This window comes from Ochotona curzoniae, unplaced genomic scaffold (genome assembly GCF_017591425.1).
Source record: "Ochotona curzoniae isolate NIBS_2020 unplaced genomic scaffold, NIBS_Ocur_1.0 scaffold_2476, whole genome shotgun sequence".
In the NCBI taxonomy this organism is placed as follows: domain Eukaryota; kingdom Metazoa; phylum Chordata; class Mammalia; order Lagomorpha; family Ochotonidae; genus Ochotona; species Ochotona curzoniae.
Genome location: NW_024467095.1, coordinates 18529431 through 18553397, shown reverse-complemented (window position 1 = coordinate 18553397; position 23967 = coordinate 18529431). Strand labels below are relative to the sequence as shown.

General features: G+C 43.4%; 1 protein-coding gene across 1 annotated transcript; it reads right to left on the bottom strand.

Annotated features, from left to right (window-relative positions):
• Positions 1–224: 224 nt before the first annotated feature.
• MTPN (myotrophin) lies at positions 225–22303 on the bottom strand. Its single transcript, XM_041002530.1, has 4 exons — positions 22025–22303; positions 8319–8432; positions 7396–7479; positions 225–3268 (listed from the first exon to the last, which is right to left on the bottom strand). Exons 1-4 carry the CDS (start codon positions 22094–22096, stop codon positions 3182–3184), a joined length of 357 nt encoding a protein of 118 aa, XP_040858464.1. The 5' UTR covers positions 22097–22303; the 3' UTR covers positions 225–3181.
• Positions 22304–23967: the final 1664 nt, after the last annotated feature.

The following is a 23967-nucleotide window of genomic DNA, read 5'->3' as shown; positions in this document are numbered from 1 at the left end:
ACCAGGACACCCACAGAAGAGCCAACCCTTCTTGGGTCTAGTAGCTGTTGTCAACTAAATCTCTGCTCATGTTTCTCTTTTCACTTACTTTTTTTCAAGAAGTGGAATAAGTTTACTTAGACTAATCAGTTACAGTTAACCGGGGTCATAGTATAATTGTGGAGAAGATTGGAAAACAAAGGAGACCATAACTGAAAGACAAAAAATGCTGCTGACACACTGGCTGTAGCACAATTCAAGTTTATTCCATTTGTTCTTGCAACACAAAACCGTAACACAGATTTAGCATTCGGATGTACAGGAACTAGGATACTCATGAGAGACCCAACTGTGTCCAAGTATAGTATTTTGAAAAAACTTAACTCAAATATATCAAAATGCACAAAGCACTAGTCTTCCGCCATTACTGATTAGAAAGATATGATTGTTTCTCCATTTACAAAATATAATCAGGACAATTTAAATTTTTTAAATTTTGCATGCAAAACACTGCAGTTGCTTATTTATGTAGGAGGGCACTCTTACCAGCTTCTCTATACACAACTGAATTTACAATATCGCATGGAAGAAAACAGTAGCTCAGTTGAAGTGTTAGAAGAAAAAATCAAATAGGTACATAGACTGAAAAACTCATTATCTGTAGAAGGAAATCAATGGCTAGGCCTACTCGCACACACTGCATCTACCTACCATGTCTCCTTCATGCCCACGGGTTCAGAAAGGTGAGTGACTACTTGCGATACTTGGTGCTATGAACTCTAACCGCAGAGGGCCTCTGTTAGCACACTAAGTCAACAGGCAAGCCACCTGTCTTGACTTGAGATAGTGCATATGAAATGACTGATTTAATACAAAACTACAAAACATGCAAGATTTTTTCTGAGATGTTAAATAGTACTTCAGTGGAGAACAAAATTAACCTTTTGCTAATGCATGTAGTACCAAAAAGCAGACATGTTTTAGCTTTCTTTACTCAAAATATAAACATTAAGTGTTGTGAATTTCTCTGCCAAGTGGTTCAGAAATATGTTATAAATAACCTACTTAAAAAAAAATTGCAAACCACCTTGGGCAGTCTATACTATTCTATCTTTATATGTTATTTTCTCAGGCAATTGCTTCATAATCATGAGTTTACAAAAGAGCTGAGATAATAAGAGGAAGGGCGAGACAGCCTCTACTGCATTACAAGAAACATCGTGCCAGGACAAACTGTACAAAGAATCCCACAGTTTCTCTACCATAATGGCATGGGAAGCAGACCAAGTGAAGGAATGATAGGATAACACACACTCTACAACAGCCAACTACAAGAAACACTTTGAAAATAAAGGAGCAAACCGTGTAAAGGGCAAACTCAAGCCTTGCAAAGATCATCATGCCAAGAGGTGAAAAGAGACACTGGTGCGCTCGGGGGCTGGTCAGACTAACAGAATGCCCTCCAACTCAACGAGGATGTCGCTCTAACAGGCTGCATTCCATTAGCAGAGCCAGGCAAACAGAGCCAAGTATCTAATCACCTTTTGTGACTGTATTCTTGGATGGAAGAAAATTACAGGGTTAGGCTAGTTGTAAGTGAAAAAGCCACAGGATAAAAAAAGGGATTCATGGGAGAAACACACACACATGCCAACCAACCAGTTAGTAACTGATCAGTAAAACTTATCAGCCAAACTGTTTTCTGATCATGATTTAACCTACTGTAGGATGAATGTTACACTGCTGTAAAAATCATTCTTTACAATTCTTAAACTTACTCCTCCCCCACTTAAAAATTTTAAGGTACATTCAATTATTGCATGAGTTGGCCTTAAGCAAAAACTTCCATATTGTCAGTAAGCTTATATGGATGGCAAGTCAAAGGACTCTTTAAGTGCAAGATAAAAAATTAAGGTCATATACTTCAACTGTACTGCCTGGGAAATAAACATTTTGGAGATGTGTCTAAATTTCTTCCAGGTTGTAAGAACCATTATTTTAGGGCACTGTATTCTAAGAGCACAATATGTTCTGAAACTGCCATGTTTTATGCAATGTATCATTTATATAAAAAAAATAACCAAAATATGCAGGTGGGTTGGCATATGTTCAGAAGTCTACCACCAATTCAGGGAAAGCTGGTTCCAAGCACACTCTGTGGGGATGGGGTTAATTTGTCCACATGGTAAATCTCACCCCGGGGATAGCTTTGGTACACTAAGTCATCAGCATCCAGGACAGTTCTGAGCGAGACATTCCCAAGAATGTCCCCTGATTTCCAAAGTAACTGAGGTCAAGCCATTTGAATAGGAAAGGAAGAAAATCCGTACGGTACGAAGACAGCTGCTTCTTCATATGATGCTAACACACTTATGGCTATGATTCTATTTTTAAATCCCCTTTTACTACCAGCAAGAGTTTCAAAGTGTTTCAATGTTATATAAATGTCTGAATCTAAGGGAGAAAAAATATGCATACTGGAATGGTTTCTCCTTTAGACTGCTAAAATTTAACATTATAAATAAAACTAGTCAGTTTCACCTAGAGAGACATGAAATCCACGTGACGGGAGAGAAAACCCAAAGTTCAGTCATCCAGCAATATAGGAGTGCGCCCCTCCTCGTCTTCACCGAGCTTCCACCAAGAGCTTGAGCTCACCGAGGAACGATTTGGTCACTAACGGAGGCGGCGCTCGTAACTGCCAGGGATCCCCAGGAGAGTGCAATCTTAAGGCAGAAGGCTGGAGCTAATTGCTTATCTCAGCACCCTAAGTTTACATTGCAGCAGCCACTACTGCTTGCAGCTAGGGCTACCAAATATGTAGAGTTGGCCTTTGTGGAAGTACACCTTCAACACAAACTAATGAACAAGCTAGCTAGGGAGCTGAAAAGATCCAATGTTTCTGGTGTGTTTTGTCTTTGCTCTCCCTGGGGTTTCTAAGTTGTGTAGTTCATTAGAAAGGGAGAAGAGGTTGACTTGATCAGGAACCCGAGAAAAGCCTGATCATGCCTTCTTCCCTCTCCTCCAAAACATCACTTCTTTTTATTCTTTCCTGGTAGTCTGACTGGTTAGAATTTCTCCCTCCCCTCACCCCTCGTAAAGTATTTAGCTGGAGAAGCTGGCAGATAGAGTGACAGACAGACAGGCAGCAGTGTGAGGCCACAGGAGAGGCGTCGTCCCGAGTCAGCAGTCCGTCCCCCCATCACTGCAGAAGGGCTTTGATTGCCTGGTTGTCAGTGGCTTCGAGTGCGGTCAGGCCGTCCGGGCCTTTCACAGTCTTATCAGCACCCTGCGGAGAGAGGGGAGACCCTGGTCAGGAAGTGAGCCCACAGCTGGGAAAGGAGAAAACAGGAGACTGAGGGGAAGGGCTCAGTGTTCAGTGAGAATCGAGGGTTCTTTACCGACATGGTCCATTCTGTGACAAACACAATTTGCCATAAAAAACCACAAAATTTGCTATATTATTTTTAAGGCACTTGGAGTTTTTACCTATAAATCCCCTTTGACATTAAAAGAGGTTAACAGCTAGCTCTTTTATACTATCATATTTACCCAATAAATTAAACATTAGAAAATAATATCCCAGTATGTAGTATGAGATGGGAAATCTGTTTTTTAATAAGAACGTAGTCCTGTGACAAAATTACTTCTCATCTCTGCAATACTTTCAGTAAAGTTCATACCTTTTTTTCTACATATTAAGAACATGGAGGATGTTGGTCATTTTATTAGGAATATTAAGCAGTGAGTGGGACGCAGGCGCGAGGCAGGTCCCCTCGCACACCCAGTGCAATCCAAGCCTGCTTCCATGCGCAGTCTGGAGGCGCTGTCCCGCAGCAGTTCATCTGCAGCAGGTCTCCGCTCGGCCTTTGGCTGTCTCAGTACCTTCAGGTCTGTGTACTGCTTTATCTGCCTCACATTCTGGAATGAACAGCTCCACAATGGCAATCTTGTCCGTATTCTTCACCTCTGGATATTTAGTACTTAGAAACTGTCCAGTACACAGTAGGTGAGTTTGTCCTCAACTAGGTCTGAACATGCACACTCCTAGCAGAACACATTCGACAAACTAAGGGTTCTCTTTGCCAGCCCAAGTCAGCATTACATCGTCCCAACATCACATTGTCCCACCCGGCTCCTCTCATTCTTCTATCAAGCTCCCGAGGCCCACAGACTCGTCTAACTTAACATTAGTGGTTTTTCAGATACTAAGTGTAGGCAAATTTGCCAGTTTTTCCTCCATTCACCTTTCTATGCTCTCACCCTACAGAATTTCTCAGGAGTTCCACGCATTCATACACAATGCCTTCACACACATGGGATGGCACAGGAAGTGCCTTTCCCTATTTCTTTGGCAATCTATCCATTCATTCATCTCACAAATATCCAAAGACTGTCTGACAGACAGCTACTGTCAAAAGAACCAGAGATTTGAAAAGACAAAACAAAAAGCAGAGCCCTGCCAGGAAGGCTAGCATGGGAGAAAGTCAAACTGGCGGCAAGCACTGGGACGGGAGAGCAAGAGCGCAGACCCCGGAAGGAGCGGCCAGATTCGGGACGCGGGTGGGGGCCTTTCTACATGAACACTGTACGCCTGAGCCTGTTTTCCTTCCTTATCATCATCACCATCATAGCAGTAAAGCATCACAGCTCGAGCGCGTGGTGTATTATGCCGGTAGGATGGTCCCACTGCGGCTGTGTGCCCACTCTCAGGGTGCTGGATGGAAGGGTGCGGCAGCTGACAACTTGTGCTGTTGTATCGTAGATGGTGACCCAGAAGTGTCACACATTATCTGCCTACACTTAGGACAAACAGAAGGTCAGCTGCTTCTCGGGAGTGTCAGGACAAGTCCTGGCTACTCTGCTTCAGCTCCAGCTTCCAGCTTAAGTGCCCAGGAAGGCAGCTGATGATGGTCCAAGCACTTAAGACGGGTTCTGGGTTCCTGGCTTCAGCCTGGCCCAGCCTTGGCTGGTGCACACATTTTGGGAAGTGAATGAATAGACAGTTTGCCATCATTCTATCATTTAACAAACATAAAAAGACAGTCCTATTTACTACAAAGGAAGATGAGATACAAGTATCAGGTAGGCTACTATGTGCACAACTAAAACATGGGGGTCTCTGTCAGACAATGAGGAATCAGCAGATCCAGCAGGCAATTTGCAATTTACCCCCTATTGCTCAGAAAAGACTTTGGAATACACAGACAAGTTCGAGTAGCACTGCGGTCCCTGAACAGGATGAGAGCTGTATCCCTAACCCCTCAGAGCTCCAGTTCTCCAAACACCACCTCTCTTGTTCTACCTGGCTCTGGTGCTTCCCTGATGACCACAGCCATGTCTACCCTTTATCCTAAACATCACTGAATCTGAAGCCCATAATTCTGTGTGTGTGTGTGTGGGGGGGGGGCATGTTTATTACTTACATCTAAGTTTCACAAGAAGTTCCAGTCTGACCTCTCCTCAAATGAATCCGTACTCTTCCTCCAAACTTGCTCTCTCTTTTAGTCAATCATGAGCAACACTGTCTTCCACAAAATGTGGAGATTTGATGCAGTGTTGTTTATTTCCCACCCACCCAGGCAGCAGGTGGCATTTGGAACATTTCCCACCTGCCCTTGCTTCTCCACGGCAATCATCACCTTCTCAGTTCAAGCTCATGCCCAGCCTGCCGACTGCAGGCATGTGGGAAGTGAACCTGCAGAAGGAAGATTCCTGCCCGCTCCTCTCTGTGTTTGCTGGCAAGGTAGGGGTTCCCAACAAGTGTTCATACTTGTCTTGACATGCAAGTGCTACATGTGTTCATCTCTAGGGTTTTTCTCATTTACTAGCTCACTGACAAAAACCAATTTAAAAAGATCATATTTCTCTCCCTCGATCCAAAGGAATACACACATTGTATTACTTATTACTGTTCTGACAGTAATTCTGGAGACAGCCACAGAAGAGCACCTGCTGGGGAGACATACAAGTCAGAAACATCTTGCCTCATTTGTTGTTCTTGATCTTCAGGCAGATTTCTCTGAGACAAAGGGTCTACTTCTTCATAAAAATAGAGAATATCTATCTAATTGGGCGGATAATAAATTATGAGCAATATAGTACATCAAATAAAGCTTTCATTTCAAATACTTTAGCCATCTTTTTGTTTTGTTTTCTGTAGCCACAGAGAGTTTTAAAATTCCTGTATATTATTTTGCCTTTCTTTCCTATGTTAATGATATTTTAACTGGACAATATACTAGAAATATCAAGAATTCTGCACAAGTTTGTAAAATAAGTAATTTAATGGATTCATAATAATCTGTAAGGATTTTTCTTTTGAGAAAAAGCAAAATAATTGCCTTAATATAAACACTGATTTAAAAACTCTTAAAGGATGCACTGGATTAGTCTTATTTGTAATAAATATTTTTGAAAAGGCACGATCAATCTGTAGAAAAAAGTTAAAAAATTGACTAATAAAGCTACAGGCTATCCATTTAAGAAGCTTATGCAACAACAAAATCAAAGTAATTAATTTTGAAAAAGCAGAACTAAAACTTACCCTGCTGCTTTCAAAAAGGTTTTTGAAAAAAACCTTTTAAAAAAGCTTCCTTTCCTTTCATATAAAACAAGTAACAGCTTTACATGGCTACAACTTACCTCCCACCGCGCAGCTCCCTATCATTTATCTGACTACAAGGACTGAGACGCACAACAAGGATGACAGTGTACAGGGGTGGGAGGAGGAGGGGGCTGAAGGGCTGCAAAACCAGGGCCTGGCCAGGAGCCAGGAATTCCATTCGGGGTTCGCAAGCGGGTGTCACTGTCCCCCTTTCCCAGGTCCATTAGCAAGGAACCAGACAGGAAGTTGACCTGGACTGTAACCAGAATTCTGACACATCGCTTCTCTGCCTTTTGGCTAAGATCAAGTGCAGAATTCTGATACAGAATTCTGGTGTTGCAAATTGTGGCTTCACTAGCTGCACCATAATGCTGGCTTCTCATCAAATTTTTTTGCATATGTTTTTGTGTATAAATATTTGTTTATTTGAAAGGCAGAGTTTCAGAGAGAGAGTGAGAAATCTTTCATTTGTTGGTTCACTCCATGAACAGACACAAAAGCTAGGGCTGGGTCACGCTGAAGCCCAGAAACCTGGAATGTAGCCCAGATCTCTCTTGTGGGCGGCAGGGCCCAAGTGCTCGGGCTGTTCTCTACTGCTTTCCTGAGCAAGCAGAAACCCAAGCTCTTAATCATTAGCAACTAGTCTGTGGACCACTAATTCTGAGTAACACTACTCTAAATCTCAATTTTGAACATTCTCTTTTTCTATCCACGCTACCACAAAGAGTTTAAATTAATTAAAAAACACTTACCTTGAACAGTTAGAGAGGCTATGACAAACAAGCAGTTAAATGAGTAATTCACCTTACCTTTGACAGAAGCAATTTCACACAGGAAACATGACCTTCATAGACAGCAGACAGGAGAGGAGTAATATGATGTTTATCTGGAGCCTAGAAATAATCAGAGATCACCTTATAAATTTATCATTTCTTCTTTCTTTTTAGATCTTATCAGGGGACTTTCATGAATGCTTCAAAGTCAGTTTTTATCTATTTACCTTTGTATAATTATCCCAGAATCAAATTTCTAGTCTCTGAAGTCTACCAAGAGGCCCCAGTCCACAAGCCATGTCTCTTTTGAGAGCCAGTAGAATAAAAAAGGGAGCAAGGCTCTGACCTCGGCGACCTCAACTCTGATCTCAGCTTTGCCATGTCTCTATTGTGTGACTATTGAGTCTTTGCGTCTTACTTCTCTACTGTAATACAAACGCCATTGTACTTTCACCAGCAGAAAGGAACGGTGGAATAGAGCTTAACCAATCAAGAGGTAAACCATGACCTTCACGATGGGGTTGGGTGACACGGTGTCCGTCACACTTGCTGCTGCAGTTACTTAAACATCTTCCCCAAACTCCAAAGGGCAGAAGTGACAATAAAGCTGGAGTCAGGAGGAGCCTGGTCCTGTCTGCCCCGTCCTACAGCCCAGCCTGGATCGCTCCTGACGGCAGAGTGCCGTGCTGCTTGCAGACAGCGCCTGCTCCTTTAGCTTGAAAATCAAAAAAGCAACAGCTAAGGGGAAAATAGCCCAATCTTGTTTGTCAACTTTCAAAAGAATTTATTTGGTTTAACTTCTTAAAAGAACAACATACTTATAAGTTATAGGAAGTGCTGTAAAATTGTAAATAATGTTATTTTAAAAATGAGGCTTCTACAAATAACATTTTACACAATCAGAAACAGTAAAAGCACTTACTAGGAGTTTTTTCTAGAATGACAATGTTTCTACGTACGTTGATATCTGCTCCTTTTAGCAGCAGGAACTCCAGGATTTCAAGCTGCCCGCAGTCCGCTGCGTAATGAAGAGGCTTCCTTCCCCCTTCCAGCGTCCTGTTGACATCTTCTCCCTTACAAGAGAACCCACGTGCAATGAGTGTCCGTGTTCCGACACGACAGAGAAACTTCTCCCCCCGGGAGCACCTGATACTTTCCATTTCTTACAGCACGACTTTCATGAAATAACAAAGTGAAACAAAAACTTGAAATGAAATTCTGCACAACAGAAAAAATGCACATGAGACACAGTTGTGAGTTTAAACTTTCTCCTTCATCTCTCCACTTTCACAACAATTCTTACTTTAGCAGACAAGAAGTTACTATACAGGCTGTGTGGGACTGGTGGAAGAGAAACAGCCTGTGTGCAGAGCCTAGCAAAGCAGCAGGTATGGAAAAATAAAAGGTTTCAAATCAATGCTCATTCCACTTTCACCAACAGAAATAAAATTAAAGCAAGCAGGAGGAAAGAATAAAGATCAGAATAGAAATCAAAGAAAGCAGAAAATAACACTGAGAAATAAAAGGTGATTCCTCAACACAGCTGATACATTTCCAGCAGGAGTGACCAGGGCAGGCAGGCAGGCACAAAGGCCCCGCAGGAGGGTCCCCACGCAACCTCCCCATGTGACATCTCCAGACGCCAGTCTCCACTGGCAAACCGTGTTCAACGTTCAAGGAAAACACAAAACCAGAGAAAATTAAAGGGATGAGAAGGAATTTCAACTCATTCTGAGGCAAGCATTATTTTGATACTAAAACTAGACAAAGATGTTGCAAAAGCCAGTCATGGGCACCCTCTGGAAAACAAGTGGAATTACGCATCTCTGACCACGAAAACTTCACCCTTCACTGACAAAGACGTGTGCTTGTGTACCTCTAAACTAGATGCATGGCTACGTATCATCCATTCACAAGAATGTAAGATGCCCACTCCACTAAGTCCTTACTCTACTCCTCAAACCTTTCACTGCAGTACTCCAACAGCGAGAACTTGAGTCTGAAGGCAAAATCCTAAATAGCCAAGTAAGAATTTTTCTCAAAGTATTACTTTACTTATCAAATTTATACAAACATATTTTCATGAATACCAATGTAGATGTGCAATCAAACTGTGGAGTTTGTGGTAACAGAGAAGTCACAACTCCAAATCTGTAGTTCTCGCTCCCCCTGCATTTACTTCATGGTGTGGAACAACTCTCCATATTCCAGCTTGCAAAGCACCATGCTCTACGTCCGCTTTGGTTTGGCCGCCATTCACCGTGAGCCACACAGCCCACGCGCGCGGGACCCCATACTGCCTGCTGCTCCTGGGAGCCACAGCCCACTAGGCGATCCAAGCGCACAGGAAGTCTACATTCTCTGACATCTTTCAGTTTTTTACAGTTACCTTTCATCAGATTATGCCATTTTCCTTGTTACCCGATTCTGGGTTTCACTGCCCATGGAAGGTGGTACTAAACAGTAGAAAGAACACTAGACAGGAGACCTCGTTGGGCTCCAAACTGCCTGTTACTAGCCACACTGGGGCATTTGTCAAGTTTGGTGGCCCCTTAGTTTCCTTATTGTAAACTCAGAAGCTGGAAGAGGTGATTGCTAATTTTTTTTTTTCTTTTTCCCTTTGTTGCTTTTGTTCATGTGCTAAAGGTATCTGGTGCGTTTGTCAAGCTATAACTCTTCCTCTTAGTTCTAGCATTCTACACCCAGGAAATGGGCTTTTCTGCACTCACGTGAAAAGAAAGCAGTTCCAAAGATGGCTGAAAATAATGCTGAAAACTACCACTGCTTTACAGCTTCCTACTTATTTGAATAGGGCAAGCTGGTTTAACACGCATGAATAAAACAAAACAAAAACTATATATTTTTTTTCTTTCAGTAAGAGTAGGGATGGGGGGAGGGAGGTGAGCGTTGTGGTGTTGGCAGATAAAGCTGCCACTTGCTCCACTTCTAACACAGCTCCCTGCGAATGGCCTGGGAGAAGCAGTGGAAGACAGCCCATGTGGCTAGGCCCCTGCCACTCGTGTGGAGACACAGATGAAGACGCTGCCTCTTGGCCTTCACCTGGCGTTATACTGGCTGTTGCAGGCATCTAGGGAGTGAACCAGCAGATGGAAGGTTTTTCTTTCTCTCTGACTTGAAGTAAGACAATACTTACAATTAGAATTTACTGTACTGTATGTAAGTTGGGCACTGTCTCTCCCTCTCATCTACTGTCTTAGAGAAGGAAACACGTAAACACATGAGTGCTATTTAACTGGATGTCGCAGGAATAGTGTAAGTGGGAAATACAATCAAGAGGATGCTCAACAACTTTATCTCCCTGAGAACTCATCCTTCACTGCGCTCGTCTTTGTTTTGTTTAATTTTAGAGGCAGAGGAAGAGAATGCACTTCCATCTGCTGCCTTTACTTTCCAAATGCCCAGAACAGTCCAAGTCTCGAGTTGGGAAGCCAATGACTTGAGCCATAACCACTGCATGCCAAGGTCTGTAACGGATGTAGCTGATCAGGAGCTGAGGCTAGGTATCAAAACCAGACCAACACAGAACACGATGTCTTTACAAGCAGCCTGTGACAACCCACGATTCAGCTTTTGATGTTATTAAGTAGTAAATATATTCATATACATATACACACACACATACTTACTATTTTTATTGGAAAGGCAGATATACAGAAAGGAAACACAGAAACATTTTCCATCTGCTGATACACTGCCCAAACGGCTGCAACAGCCACAGCTGAGCCACCTGTGACAAGTCAGGAGCCACTCCGAGTTTCCCACGTGGGCACAGTGACCCAAAGCTTTGGGTCATCCTCCACTGCCTTTCCAGGCCACAAGCAGGGAGCTGGCTGAGAAGTGGAGCAGTCCAGACCTGAACTGGAGCCCATGCAGGATCCTAGTGCTTGCAGGGGAAGAATTGGCCACTTGAGCCAGTGAGCCATCACAAGATTCCCCTCTCCCCCGCCCTTTTTCTAAAGAATTTGAGAAAGAGACAGAGTGTGTGTTTTCCATTGTCTATATCACTTCTCAGGTGGCTGCTGTGTTTGGAGCTGGGCCAGGTGCAAGCAGGAGTCAGTCTCCCAAGAGAGTGACTGGGGCTCAGACACCATAGTCATCGCCTGCAGCCTCCCTAGGCGCACCAGCAGAGCTGGATCGGAAGCAGAGCGGCTGGAACTGAAACCGGAGCTGGCATGCCAAAGTGGGCTGCTGATGCTGTAAGCGGTCTAACTGCTGCCACAACACTGGTCCCACAGATGTATTTATATCTCATGTAAATGGGGTTTTAAATGTGTTTAGGGGTCAGAGACATCTTACACTTCTTTTATTTCTGCCACGATGACTCATACTGTACTTTTATGCCTCAGTAGCAGTGTGTTGTTAATGATCCTGCAGAAGTAAAAGCTCAAAGTTCAACACTCTCCCTTTCACAAACTACTACAGTTTTCCAGCTCATCTTAGAATGATAAAACTACACAGACTAACCCACAACCAAGTAGACACAGTTATGTGTCTGGAAAGAGGGTGGAGATCCTGTCTAATTCCCCGAGTTAACACTAACGCAAATGGAAGACATGTAAGGCATTTGTTAAACACACTGTGGGTAGGCAGGCTTGAGAATTCCTGACCTACAGTCAGGACGGAATAAACTATGAGTAAAGCACATTCTATTCTAAAAGCAAGTCAATATTTACTCATCAGAACACACAATACTCATGCTCCTTTGTAGCTAAGGGGAACCGGGAAGAGTACCTCCACACCTTGGGTATAGTGATTCTCTTATTTTTAGGATTAAGAAGTTTATTGTTTATATAAGATGTACCTACTAATATGACAGTATCTATCAATGTAACAAAGCAATAATGGGTGGTATCTATTAATATCACAAAGCTCGTGCTAAAATGGAATAAAAATTTGAAATCTATACAGGTATTTCACAAAAGACATTTTCCTTCTTAAAATTTTTTAGAAATATTTATTCCTGGGGCCAGCATGGTGAGCATGGTGGCACAGCAAGTAAAGCCACTGTGTGCAGTACCTGCCTCCACATGGCTGTACCACTTCTGATCCAGCCCCCTGTGGCTATTTCTACGTTGTAGCTTAGGTCTGGTCCAGCCCTGACCAATGTAGCCATATGGGGAGTGAATCAGTGGCTGGAAGATATTTCTCTCTCTATGTAACTCTGCCTTTTAAATAGGTAAAATGCTTTTTTAAATATATTCCCTTCTATCAATTACAGTGGAAAACATTTTCATTTTCAAATTAGTTCATTTAGAAGTAACAAAAATACATTGCATATTAATACAAATAAGCATTTTAGAATTTATTTTTTTAAATGTTTCTCTCATGTTTATAAGTAATATACATAAGTAAATCATCTGTATTGTCTATTTTTTTTAAAGATTTATTTTATTTTTATTGGAAAGGCAGATATACAGAGAGGAGAGACAGAGAGGAAGATCTTCCATCCAATGATTCACTCCCCAAGTGAGCGCAATGGCCGATGCTATGCCGATCCGAAGCCAGGAGCCTCTTCCGGGTCTCCCACACGGATGCAGGGTCCCAAAGCTTTGGGCTGTCCTCGACTGCCTCCCAGGGCCACAGGCGGGGAGCTGTGATGGAAGCTGGGCTGCCGGGATAGAACAGACGCCCATATGGGATCCCGGGCGTGCAAGGCGAGGACTTAACCACTTGCGCCACTGCGCCGGGCCCACATTTTAGCATTTAAAAAAACTAAAACGAGAACAAGAAGGGCAGCAGGTACTACAGCACATTTCTTGCAAATTCTCTAAATGTTTGTTGACTGTAGCATTGTGCACTGGTCATGAAGAAAATATTGCCTCAGTGAACTGCGCATGCTTTCCAAAGTCTGCCAAGTTTTTTTTTTTTAAAATGGAAATTCAAAAGCATCCATTAATACAACACCTAGTATCATCAGAAAGACTTTAAAGTACTGGAAAGCTATCAAAATCAAAATGGAAGACAAATGTTTCAAAATTGTCTTGAGCTATAACTTTATCTTGATAAAGAAATTTTCTTTCCAATAAAATAAATAAGTCCTTATTTTTTTTTTCTTTAAAATGACAGGGCTTTAAAAAACTGTTCAATGTCCATGTATGAAAAACAAACCTATAATTAGCACTGTTTTTTCAAACAAAAACAGCACTGCAGCAGCGCCGTATGAGTATGTCTACTTCTTGAGGACGGGACGTGGGCTCTAGAATCAAGGTGTGATGAGGTGCCTTTGCACTGCTTGCTCAGCGCACCCCTGGGGAGCTGGCACGCTGGAGAAGTGTGCAGTGTGCAAGTGACGGTCACAACCTGCAGGAGCAGGGCAGCTGGGGGCTGAGGCCTGACTAGCCAAGGTGTCACCTCTGTTAGTGGACCATCAGTCAAAGTTTATCACAACAAAAAGCACAAAGAACATGCTAATATTACCATTATGAAAATAGGTGTTAACCCAGAGCCCTTAAAAGATCCACAGAGACCCTCAGCACTCCGAGGATGCTTAATCCAATCATAGAGAGGTGTTCAAAGCGAGGGCTCTAAGTGTGGCATATCTGGCCTTAAAAAATAAATAAATGATGAAAGATAAAGCAATGATTCCCTTAAGTAAATATGTTTAAAAATTATACACAAATGTCAAAACTGAACCTTGAAAGAAGATATACAAAATGAGAAATATACACAATAATACAATTTTATACAATAAGACAGAATGTAGGTGAGTAAACAAATGTCCCAGGAGTCCTAGCCTCGGAAAGCCATCACCATCCGTGCAGGGATCACGTGCTGCCTTTTCGGAGCAGTGCCTGGGTCACAGCAGGTGTTCAGGGAGCGGACGCTGGCTCTGTTTTTAAACGGGTCTATTTCATAGAGACTATGGAATCATGTATTTTACAAGCCTTCATTTACCACATTGGGTTGTGCACCTGTATTTTAATAAAACTGTCCAGCAGAATCTGGAACCCAAAAATACAAAAATAACCACAGGCATATAAATCATTGCCAATGATGCCATATCCCTCGTTACTGATGGAATAAAGAACATTAGAATGCTGTTCTGAAAATAGTTCAAACATGAAATCGTTATGTAAAGTGTCTTCAAATGTTTGTGGAAAATGCACTTAAATAAGTTATGCATAAATTTAAAGACTTTTTGTAACTAAATAAACTTATTTTTTAAAAATTAATTTCCCATGACCTTTTTGAACTGCTGTAAGCATGTAACCAAAACTGACCCATATGTATCAATGTACTTCTGTCTTTTTAGTCATCAAGACAAACTGTCTGAGCATTCAAAATTTTGTCACTTTCCTCAGAGAAAGGTTTGAGTTTCTTTTGTCAGTTCCTCAAATCCAATGGCTTTTCAATTACATCAGAAGCCAATAAGCTCTGGAGTTCTAAGGAATTCTGCAGCAGTGTATACGCAAAGCTGTTAAATCAGCTGTCTGAAGACAGCACACTGGCGTAAATGAGATCAGTTACTTAAGCAATCAAGAATGCTATGCAGAAAAAAAAAATGCACAAGAAAAAAACCTGAAAAATAAGGAGAAATTTAACAAGCAGATGGAGTAGAATGAAAAAAACAATTCCACTAGCAGATATGGCTGGTACCAAGTACTTCACCAGAAGACATCATAGGCTGGTGACAGAAAAACCGACTCAGGTTTAAGAAAAAGAAACCTCTAAATTTACCAGTTTATTCCTAGCTAGGGTCTTTAACATCTAATTTTTCCTTTTCCACTCATATATTAGGTAGGCATGATTAGTGTCCTTAGTTTCTAACCAACTTCTGGACAGCAGGTATACCAGCTCCGAGTGAGCCAGGGGACAGGGGCAGGGCCGGAGAGGCGGGTCCCAAGCCAACACGATGGCTACTGCCCAGGCCCGCTCCATTCTCCCGCGTCAGCTTCTGCCATGTGGTGTCTTCTTGTTCCAGTAATCGCAACCCCATCCACTCTTTTCTAAGCTTATCAAGTTTATAAAGATGTAGCTGCAAGATCACCTGCTTCACTGATGATCACGATGTGGCTTCTGATGTAATCAAAGCAATTTGATTATTTAAATGTCATTTCATTGTTTCAAACACTTTGATATGACATATTCCCTTAATATCATATCCTCCTATTTCAAGATAATTAATTGATAGGATTAAAAGCTAAGGTGTAATGTTCTTCAGATCACACAATGTCAGCACTTTCAAGAGAACAATGGTTGATGCTGTTAAGACACGTGTCAGTGTGAGGTCACTCCAAACCAGCTTCATACTCTCCTGATCAACAGGAAAAAAAATCACTAAATTATTACCAGTTTGGTAGAGTTGAAAAAAGAGCACGAAATCAACACATTTGAATTGCCTATGATAAAGCCAGTTCAGATCAGAAGTCTCCACGGTAAAGATGGCAGCTCTGGTTAATAGGTAAAGATGAATTAATATATTAAATGTTACGGGAACTGGCCACTAAAAAGACAAACACAAACTATATTCCTAATTCTCACTTCAGAATAAATGACAGATGCAAAAACATGGGGGCTGAGCCTCTAGAAGACCAAAACCACTTATGATTTCACAGAGGAAACACACAGGTGCCATATCCAAAACACAAAAGGAAAACATGTGGTATATTTAGACACATAAAAATAACCAAACAAAAATCTTGCTAGTTTATGAAAGGCTCATAGAAATCACCAAGAAGCAGAACCCCCACATAGGAAAGTGAACAAGAGGAAATGTGAGGAAGAGCGTACATAAGGCTGATTCAGTTCCACTAAGCTGCTTTTCATTAGCGAAAAGCAAATCCCATTTTTCTCGTGTCTGCTGACGCCCGGCCTGGGCCACAGACGGGTGCTTGGCCATGGGGGCCTGAGCACAGTGCAGTGTCTCAGAGCCTAACACCTGCACCACAATGTCGCTTATCCACCCCCGAGCATTAAATCAATCATAGCATAATCATAAGGTAGAATATCATGTACCATTTAAAGAGGAGATTGATAAATTTCAATGTAAACCTTGTGCAAGGTAACTTACCAAGGAATTTTTTAAAAGCAAAATTTAGAAGCATTTGAAGTTGTTCTTATTTTTTTAAGTGGGGAAAAGGATAAATAAGTCAATTTCCGACATTTTCTGAAAATAATTATGTGAACACATGAAGAGTAACTGCTGACAGGGAGGGGGGAAGGGAGAACTTGATCTTCTTGTTCTAATTGTTGCATTTTTTAATCTGTACCTGAATTAATCTGGTTGTACTTTTTAAAGTTATTAGATTTCTTTCTATGTGATAGAATTGTGGATTAACTTTTCAGTTTCTTTGTACCCCTTTTTTAAAAGGATTTACTTTTATCTGAAAGGCAGATTTTACAGAGGAGACACAGAGGTCTTCCACCCTCCTGCTCACACCTCAAATGGCTACAGTCAGATCTGGCCGGTCTGCAGCCACGGAGCAGGAGCTTCTGTCCAGGTCTCCCATGTGGGTGCGGGACCCAAGGACTTGAGCAGTCCTCTGTTGCTTTCCCAGGCCTTAAGCAGGGAGCTGGATGGGAAGCGGAGCAGCCGGGACACGAACCTGTGCCCATTTGGGATGTTGGTGCCATAGACTGAGGATTAGCGTGCTATGCCACAGAAGCCCTCTATTTCAAAGGAAACTTACCTAGGTGGGGCGGTCAGGCACAGCACACCGTGTTTCCCTGCATCCTGTCCAATAGTCTAATTCAGACAGACACAATTTGTAATTTAAATCAGTTCCAATTCATTAAACTTTTAACTAGTTATACTAATGAAAGAATACTGTTTAAAATCTAAAAGCAAGATACTGTATGCCTATATGCTTATGAGCTGCTATCAAACAAAAGATCCTCCTTTATTTTATCATTAGAGTCTCAGGGGCACCTGAATCTTAGAGAAGCTGATACTTGCCTTCTGTCTGGGTCACCTGTTATGCTAAGAAAGAACAAAACAAAGTGATACACTTTTATAAGGACAAAAAAAGCTAAAAAAAAAAAAAAAAGATAATAAAAAAGAAACTGTCTAAAATCTAAGAACTTAAGATACACTGACTCAGGACCCCTTGAAGTTAGCTATTTTATTAGGCAAGTGAAAAGCAATCCCCGGAAATTATGCAATTTCTTTAACAGTAGTATCTTTTTCAAGTTTGAGAGATCCTATCTTTAATATGGTACACTTGTTACTTTCCAAACCTGTTAGTGTCAAAGGCAGATGTCATTAGAAAGGGTTAGTGAGGCAAAGCAAACCACAGAGAAAGGGAAGTCAGGGACCTGATGATAGTGTTTCACAGCAAGTGAAACAGAAGCACCTGCCGGTGAGCAAGGCTGTGGATGCGCCAGGCCTGCTGCGGACCACAGGGGCACCGCCAGCGCCGCTCACAGGGCTCACTTGCCTCAGCCAGTCACCACGCTCCCTTGTTAGGCTTGTGGCAACACCATGCTAAAGTGACTATTTTTCTGATGCGTGTACTTGGTACTATGGTATCCTGGAGTTATTTGGCATTACTGAAAACTGTGGGTCAAGAGTCCGAGACGGGTGAACATATCAGAGCTGTGAAGCGTCTTCAGAATTCCAGGGCTCAGGTTCAAATCCTAGCTTTGCTAACAAGAGCCTTATGAACTTAAACAAGTTGTTTAATCTAGGCCTCATTTTGTTAATTTCTAAAAATCTGTAAAATGAGGTTAATAACACTGAAAACTATACTCATGAGTAGATGTGATAATATCTGTGTACTGAACCACAAAGCTCAATATGTAAAATTTTAAGATCATACTTAAGAAACTGTTTAAATGCCTTCTTTAAAAAAAAAGCTCAGGGTCCGGCGTGGTGGCACAGTGGTTAAGGTCCTTGCCTTGCACACCTGGGATCCCATATGGGCGCCGGTTCTAATCCCAGCAGCCCCGCTTCCCTTCCAGCTCCCTGCCTGTGGCCTGGGAAAGAATCGAGGACGACACAAAGCTTTGGGACCCTGCACCCGTGTGGGAGACCCAGAAGAGGCTCTTGGCTCTGGATCGGCATAACATCGGCCGTTGCGCTCACTTGGGGAGTGAATCATCGGACGGAAGATCTTCCTCTCTCCTCTCTGTATATCTGCCTTTCCAATAAAAATAAAAAATAAATCTTTAAAATGAAAAAGCTCAGAAAATTACTAAGACACAATTTAAGTTTTCTGGACTATGCAGAATCACAAACATAAATTCTAAGGTATGATGACAAGCACAGCAAGTGTCCACACCCACCAAGCACTCTCCCTGTGGACACACCTTGAGCCAGGGCAGTGTCTGGCCGGGGCTGAGGCTGACGGGGAGCTCATCTCTATGCTACCTATTTTCAAATTGTTACATTAAAATTTTAAAACAATTATAACTAGTTTCTTATCTTTGTTCACAGTCTGAAATAATTTTTGTTTCCATCTCTAGCAAGCCTCTCCCTCTCTCTCCCAATGTACTGATTCTAAGCTTCAGTAAGCTAAGAAACCAAGTAACTATTTCATACAAATGGAACTGGGAAAAACGTGTGTGTGTGTGTATATATATATATATATATAATGTGATATATACATATGTTATATTATAGATGCACCTGTATAATTTATGCAAACATAAGCCATTGACAATTATAATGAATGAAGTTTATAAAAATAAGAAAAATAATTTCTTACTAGCAACATAATATTTTAACGAAATTCCTTGGCACTATACAGGAGATGAAATGCAAACAAGGATCCAGTATTTGTCCTGCAGAAGTCCACGGTCTAATGAAGATACATATGAAAAATCACAGCAGAGAAGCGAGGCAGCAAAGAGCAGAGGTTTATTTGAAATCAAGTATTTTTCTGCAAGTGATGGGGAGTTTACCAGCGTGGGGGCTCAGAACTGAGATGAGCTGACATGGTCAAGATCAGCGGGCACCTGAGAAGAGCCACAGGCAGACAAGCCTGGCACTGGAGCAGAAGGCTCGGAGCGGGAGATGAGACAGGCCAACACGGACAGACTGCAACGGCCTGGGCCACCGAACTGAGCAAGAGCTGGCTCTGCACCACGCACTGTGGAATTACCAAGTCTATCCTCCCAGGGTAAGGTGCCTGGCATCTCAGTGGCACCCAATCAAAAGGGATGAATTAGAAAGATAGAGCTTAAGTTCACTCAAGAAGCAAGAACGCACTTGTTGAAAGACTTTAAAAAAAATTGACATTTAAGATGAGGTAATCTAAATTTCTTCTATATGCTGCCTTTTCCTTATCAGAAATATATAATTTCCAGTGTCTGGGAATTCTGAACTAATTCCTTAGAGTTCAAAAACTCACTCGATAGAATCAGGAGCAAGTAGAAATGTATAATTACTGATTATACACACCAGGATCCCAATATGGGCGCAAGTTCATGTCCTGGCTGCTCCACTTCTCATCCAGCTCCCTGCCTGTGGCCTGCGAAAGCAGTGGAGGACGGCCCAAAGCCTTGGGACCCTGCACCCGCATGGATAACATGAAAGAAGCTCCTGGCTTCGGACTGGCTCAACTCCTGCTGTTTTAGCAGCTTGGGGGTGAACCAGCAGATGGAAGATCTTTCTCTGTCTCTCCTCCTCTCTGTAAATCTGCCTTTCCAATAAAAATAAATAAATCTTTAGAAAAAGACAAAACAAAAAACTCAAAGATATTAAAATGCTTCCCCTACAACTACATTCTAGTTACTAAGGACAATATTCCTAAAAGGCTTCTCCGAATGAAAACGAGACACATTCAAATGTCTTCTCTGTACCTTCTGTGTATAAACTCAGATAAATGCACATTACATAAACTCATAAAACAATGTTCATAAATTGCTGACAAAGAGTTAATGAATTAGAACAGGAGAAGCTGCTGAGGCATTTGAGAGTGTGAACCGGCTCCCTTATTAGGGAGCTTATCAGTAAAACATAGAGGGCCAGCTTTTTAGTTGTTTTAATTCACAAAATAAAAAGACTTTAATAGACTCATGGTTCTCAGTGAAAACCAAGAGAGGCACAAGGTCAGAGGTGTGAAGACAGCCACACCTTTTCGGATAAGCCAGCATTCAATAGTTCCTTTTGTTCGCCCTCCTTCTTTGGCACATCTTTGTTGATTACAGTGGGCAGTATGGAAGTAATTAGCAAAGATTCAAACTCAACATAGTAACCTAATTTTGAAATCACCTGAAATTCACTTAATCCAACCTCACTGGCATGTATTTTTACGACAACATTTCCGAGTGACTGAAAACTCCCTGTCCACAAACAACTGGGCTGGCAGTGGAACATCTCTGCTTTGGAGTCAGGGTCACCAGTGTGGAAGAGTCTGCACAGGCCTGCTGAGGGGGCTCCCCAGGCCATGCCTGGCAGGGTGATGGCTGTGTCACGGAGGGGTGCTAGGTTTGTAGCTCTAAGTTCTTAACAACTTGTATTTCAAGTAACCAGGGTTTCCCAGAGCCCACTGGCTTTCCAGGATATTACAAAGTACCCCACTGGCACCGAGGGGCCAGGCTACAGTCCCAAGGACCTTGTTTGTAGAACTTCTTTTCTTCAACCTTACTTTGCAATGGCCAATAATTCAGCTTTCCATGAGCAGCTACTAGCTGAGAAGGCAGAGAACAGAAGGCCACTTAGCCGAAAAACCCACTACATGTAACAAGTTGGCTGGCAAACTGCGAGCAAGAACTCGAAAGTTGTAATGCCACTGGACAGAGAATAAACAGCGGTGTGCCTTGAGCAATCCTGCAGATTTAGGAAACTTCTGTTCTCCTTACTGGAATAACACCGATCCGCCAAGCAGCGAATCAGTGGTGACACCTCCGGGGGGCTTCACACGGTGGGCAAGATGCCCTGCACCGTAGGTTGCAAAATTACTTTTAGATTTTTTTGGGGGGGGAGGTTGCATTATCATCATATGAAAGTCACAGGCAAGTTCCCTCCCCCACAAGTCGAGGCTGGAATTTTACACTTAGCACGCCATCAGCATGTGGAGCCAGTTCTACCGTTTGGACTTTTGGGTTTTTGAGTTGGGCTTCCTGAATCATGACTTTGCCCTCAAATACCCTGAAATGAAAGTGCATCACACAGCACGTGCAAGTAAGCACCTCAGGAGGCTTCAGGGAGGAGGAGGAGGGAGTTAACAGCAAACACTCCAGACGCCAGGTGACAAGTCCACTGCTGGGAGCAAAGGCGGATTTGCTGTGGTCAGGGGGAGCGGAAAGAGCCACACCCAGGGTTAAGGACTCCACCAAGTGACTGCTACTACAAGTTTCTGAATTTACACCAGTGCTTTTTTCGGTACTTGTTTTTGTCACCATGGACGGTTGTCTTAACTCACACCACGCCCGCAGTTAAAGAAAACGTTCCTCGGAGCCCAGTTTACTTAGAAACCTTCGCTCGGGGATGGCCAAGGCCAAGATGGAGAACTGATTCCCACTCAATGAAGGACTGCAGCGAGCGGCGTGCAAGCTGGCCTTGTGCCCCTACTTTTGGGGTGCCTCATCACCCCGTCCTGCCCAGCGCCCCTGGCTGCTCTTCTCAGCGCCCACCCTGTCCTGCCCAGCGCCCCTGGCTCCCCTCGGGGCCCACCCCATCCTGCCCAGCGCCCCTGGTTCCCCTCGGGGCCCACCCCATCCTGCCCAGCGCCCCTGGCTCCCCTCGGAACCCCCCGCTCACCTTGGCCACATAGTCTTTCACCTCGTCCAGGTCTCCGTTCTTCAGGGCCCACATGAACTCCTTGTCGCACATCGCTGCGGCGGGGCGGGCACCAGACGAGGGGGCGGTGGGCAGCAGCCAGCGAAGAGCGCCCGGCGAGAGGCAGACAGGGCCGCGCCAAGCCGGCGAGGAGGGAGAGGAGGGCGAGGAGGGCGAGGCGCTGGGCCGCGACGACGCTCGAAGCAAGAGAAGGAACTTTGGCGGCCACCAGGCCCAGCGGAGCAGGTTCCGCCTGGCCGAGAGAAGCTGGAGCGCTTACACTTCCGGTTCACTCCCAGCTAGGACCCTCCCCTAACTTCCTCTTCCTCTTCCCCTGAGCCGAGCTCCTTTCGCTGAGCCCCGCCCATAGGCCCTCGGCGCCAGCCGCACGTAGACGCAGGCGCAGTGGCAAGGCGGGGAGAGCCTGGCTGAAAGGGAGGAAACGAGAAGTGGGCGGGACTGAGAGGGAGGAGCCGGGGAGTGGGCGGGACGGGAGAGAGGCGCCAGGGCAGTGGGCGGGGCTTGGGTAGAAGCGCCAGGGCAGTGGGCGGGGTTCGGAGGCGCTCAGGTAGCAACGCACGCGGTGAGTTGGAGTGGGTCTGATGGGAATAGGACATTTATCGCCCACCACAAACGGGAAAAGCTGTTGTGAATTTTGAAGGGCGTCTTGCTCACCTTCAAGACATGTGCACCAGGCGATTTTGATTTGAGATTTTTTCCTCCCTGCTCTTCTCCCCTTCTTTCCCTCCCCTCCTCCCCTCCTCCTTTCCAACGTTTCCTCATTCCCTCACTCTCTCCCTCTCACCTTCTGAAGCTGTACGGGAGGCACTTTTTGATTTAGGGTTCTTCCCTCTGTCCCTCGTCTTCTCCCTCTATCACTGCCTTTTTTCTTTCTTTCCTTCCCTCCGTGCCCTCCCTTCCTCCTCACATCCCTCCTACCTTCCCTCTCTCCTTCCTTCCGTTCCTGCCGCATGCCAGATTCACTAGACGATGACAGTATAGTAAAGAAAAAGTAATGCTATACAGCAGTTTCTGCCTCAGAGAAACCTTGAATACTTAAGACAAAAACATGACTTTAACATGTTAATATGCATAGATGCACTTACATGTGTTGAGAGCGAAAAAAAATGAACTCCTCTTCCTGCCCCTCCCTCCCCCAAAAAGCTGTCCAGCATTCGGTATTCAGTTTAATGTCACGAGCGGAGCAGACTTTACTGCCCGATGGGATTTATGTTTTTACAGATCTTGTGTTGGTTTTTAATGGTTTGAAATTTCAGGACTGGTCTCCCAGGGTTTGGCTGTTAATACCTTTTGGAAGAACAGCGCATGTGAACACAGAGAGATGTGGTAAAAGCTCTTAGGGGAACTATCCTATCTGCGTATAATATACATCCTCTCATTTATACCACACTAAACAAATAGGCTGTTACTCTGCTGTTCTTACCACAAGGTGTGGGCGTTGAGAACACAGGCTCTGGAGCTGAACTGCCTGGCTGTGAATACAGGAGCCACCCTGCGGAAGTTTGTGTTATCCGGGAATGTTTCCCTAACCCCTTCCCCTCCACACACGCTTTGGTATTCTACATGTGTAAAATAAGGAGGTAATGTGTTTACTAATTATTAGGTGTATGCTAGCACTTAGAAATAATAGGCCAGAGCTTCCCACGAAAAGAAACACTTCCAAATGTTGAATAGCTTCTTAGATTTTTATCCTGCTAATTTTACTTTCTGACAATTAGAAGTACAAATCCACACACCCAACAATCTACGAGTTGGATATCTGTTGGGGCTTTAGCATGCTACTATTTAGAAAAAAAAAGGGAGTTGACACGTGTGATGTGGTGGGAACAAGAGTTGAGTTTGCTGAACGTTCAGGTTTTAATGCATAAGTCTGAGTGTGAGTGCTTAAAGAATTTTCAGAGCTG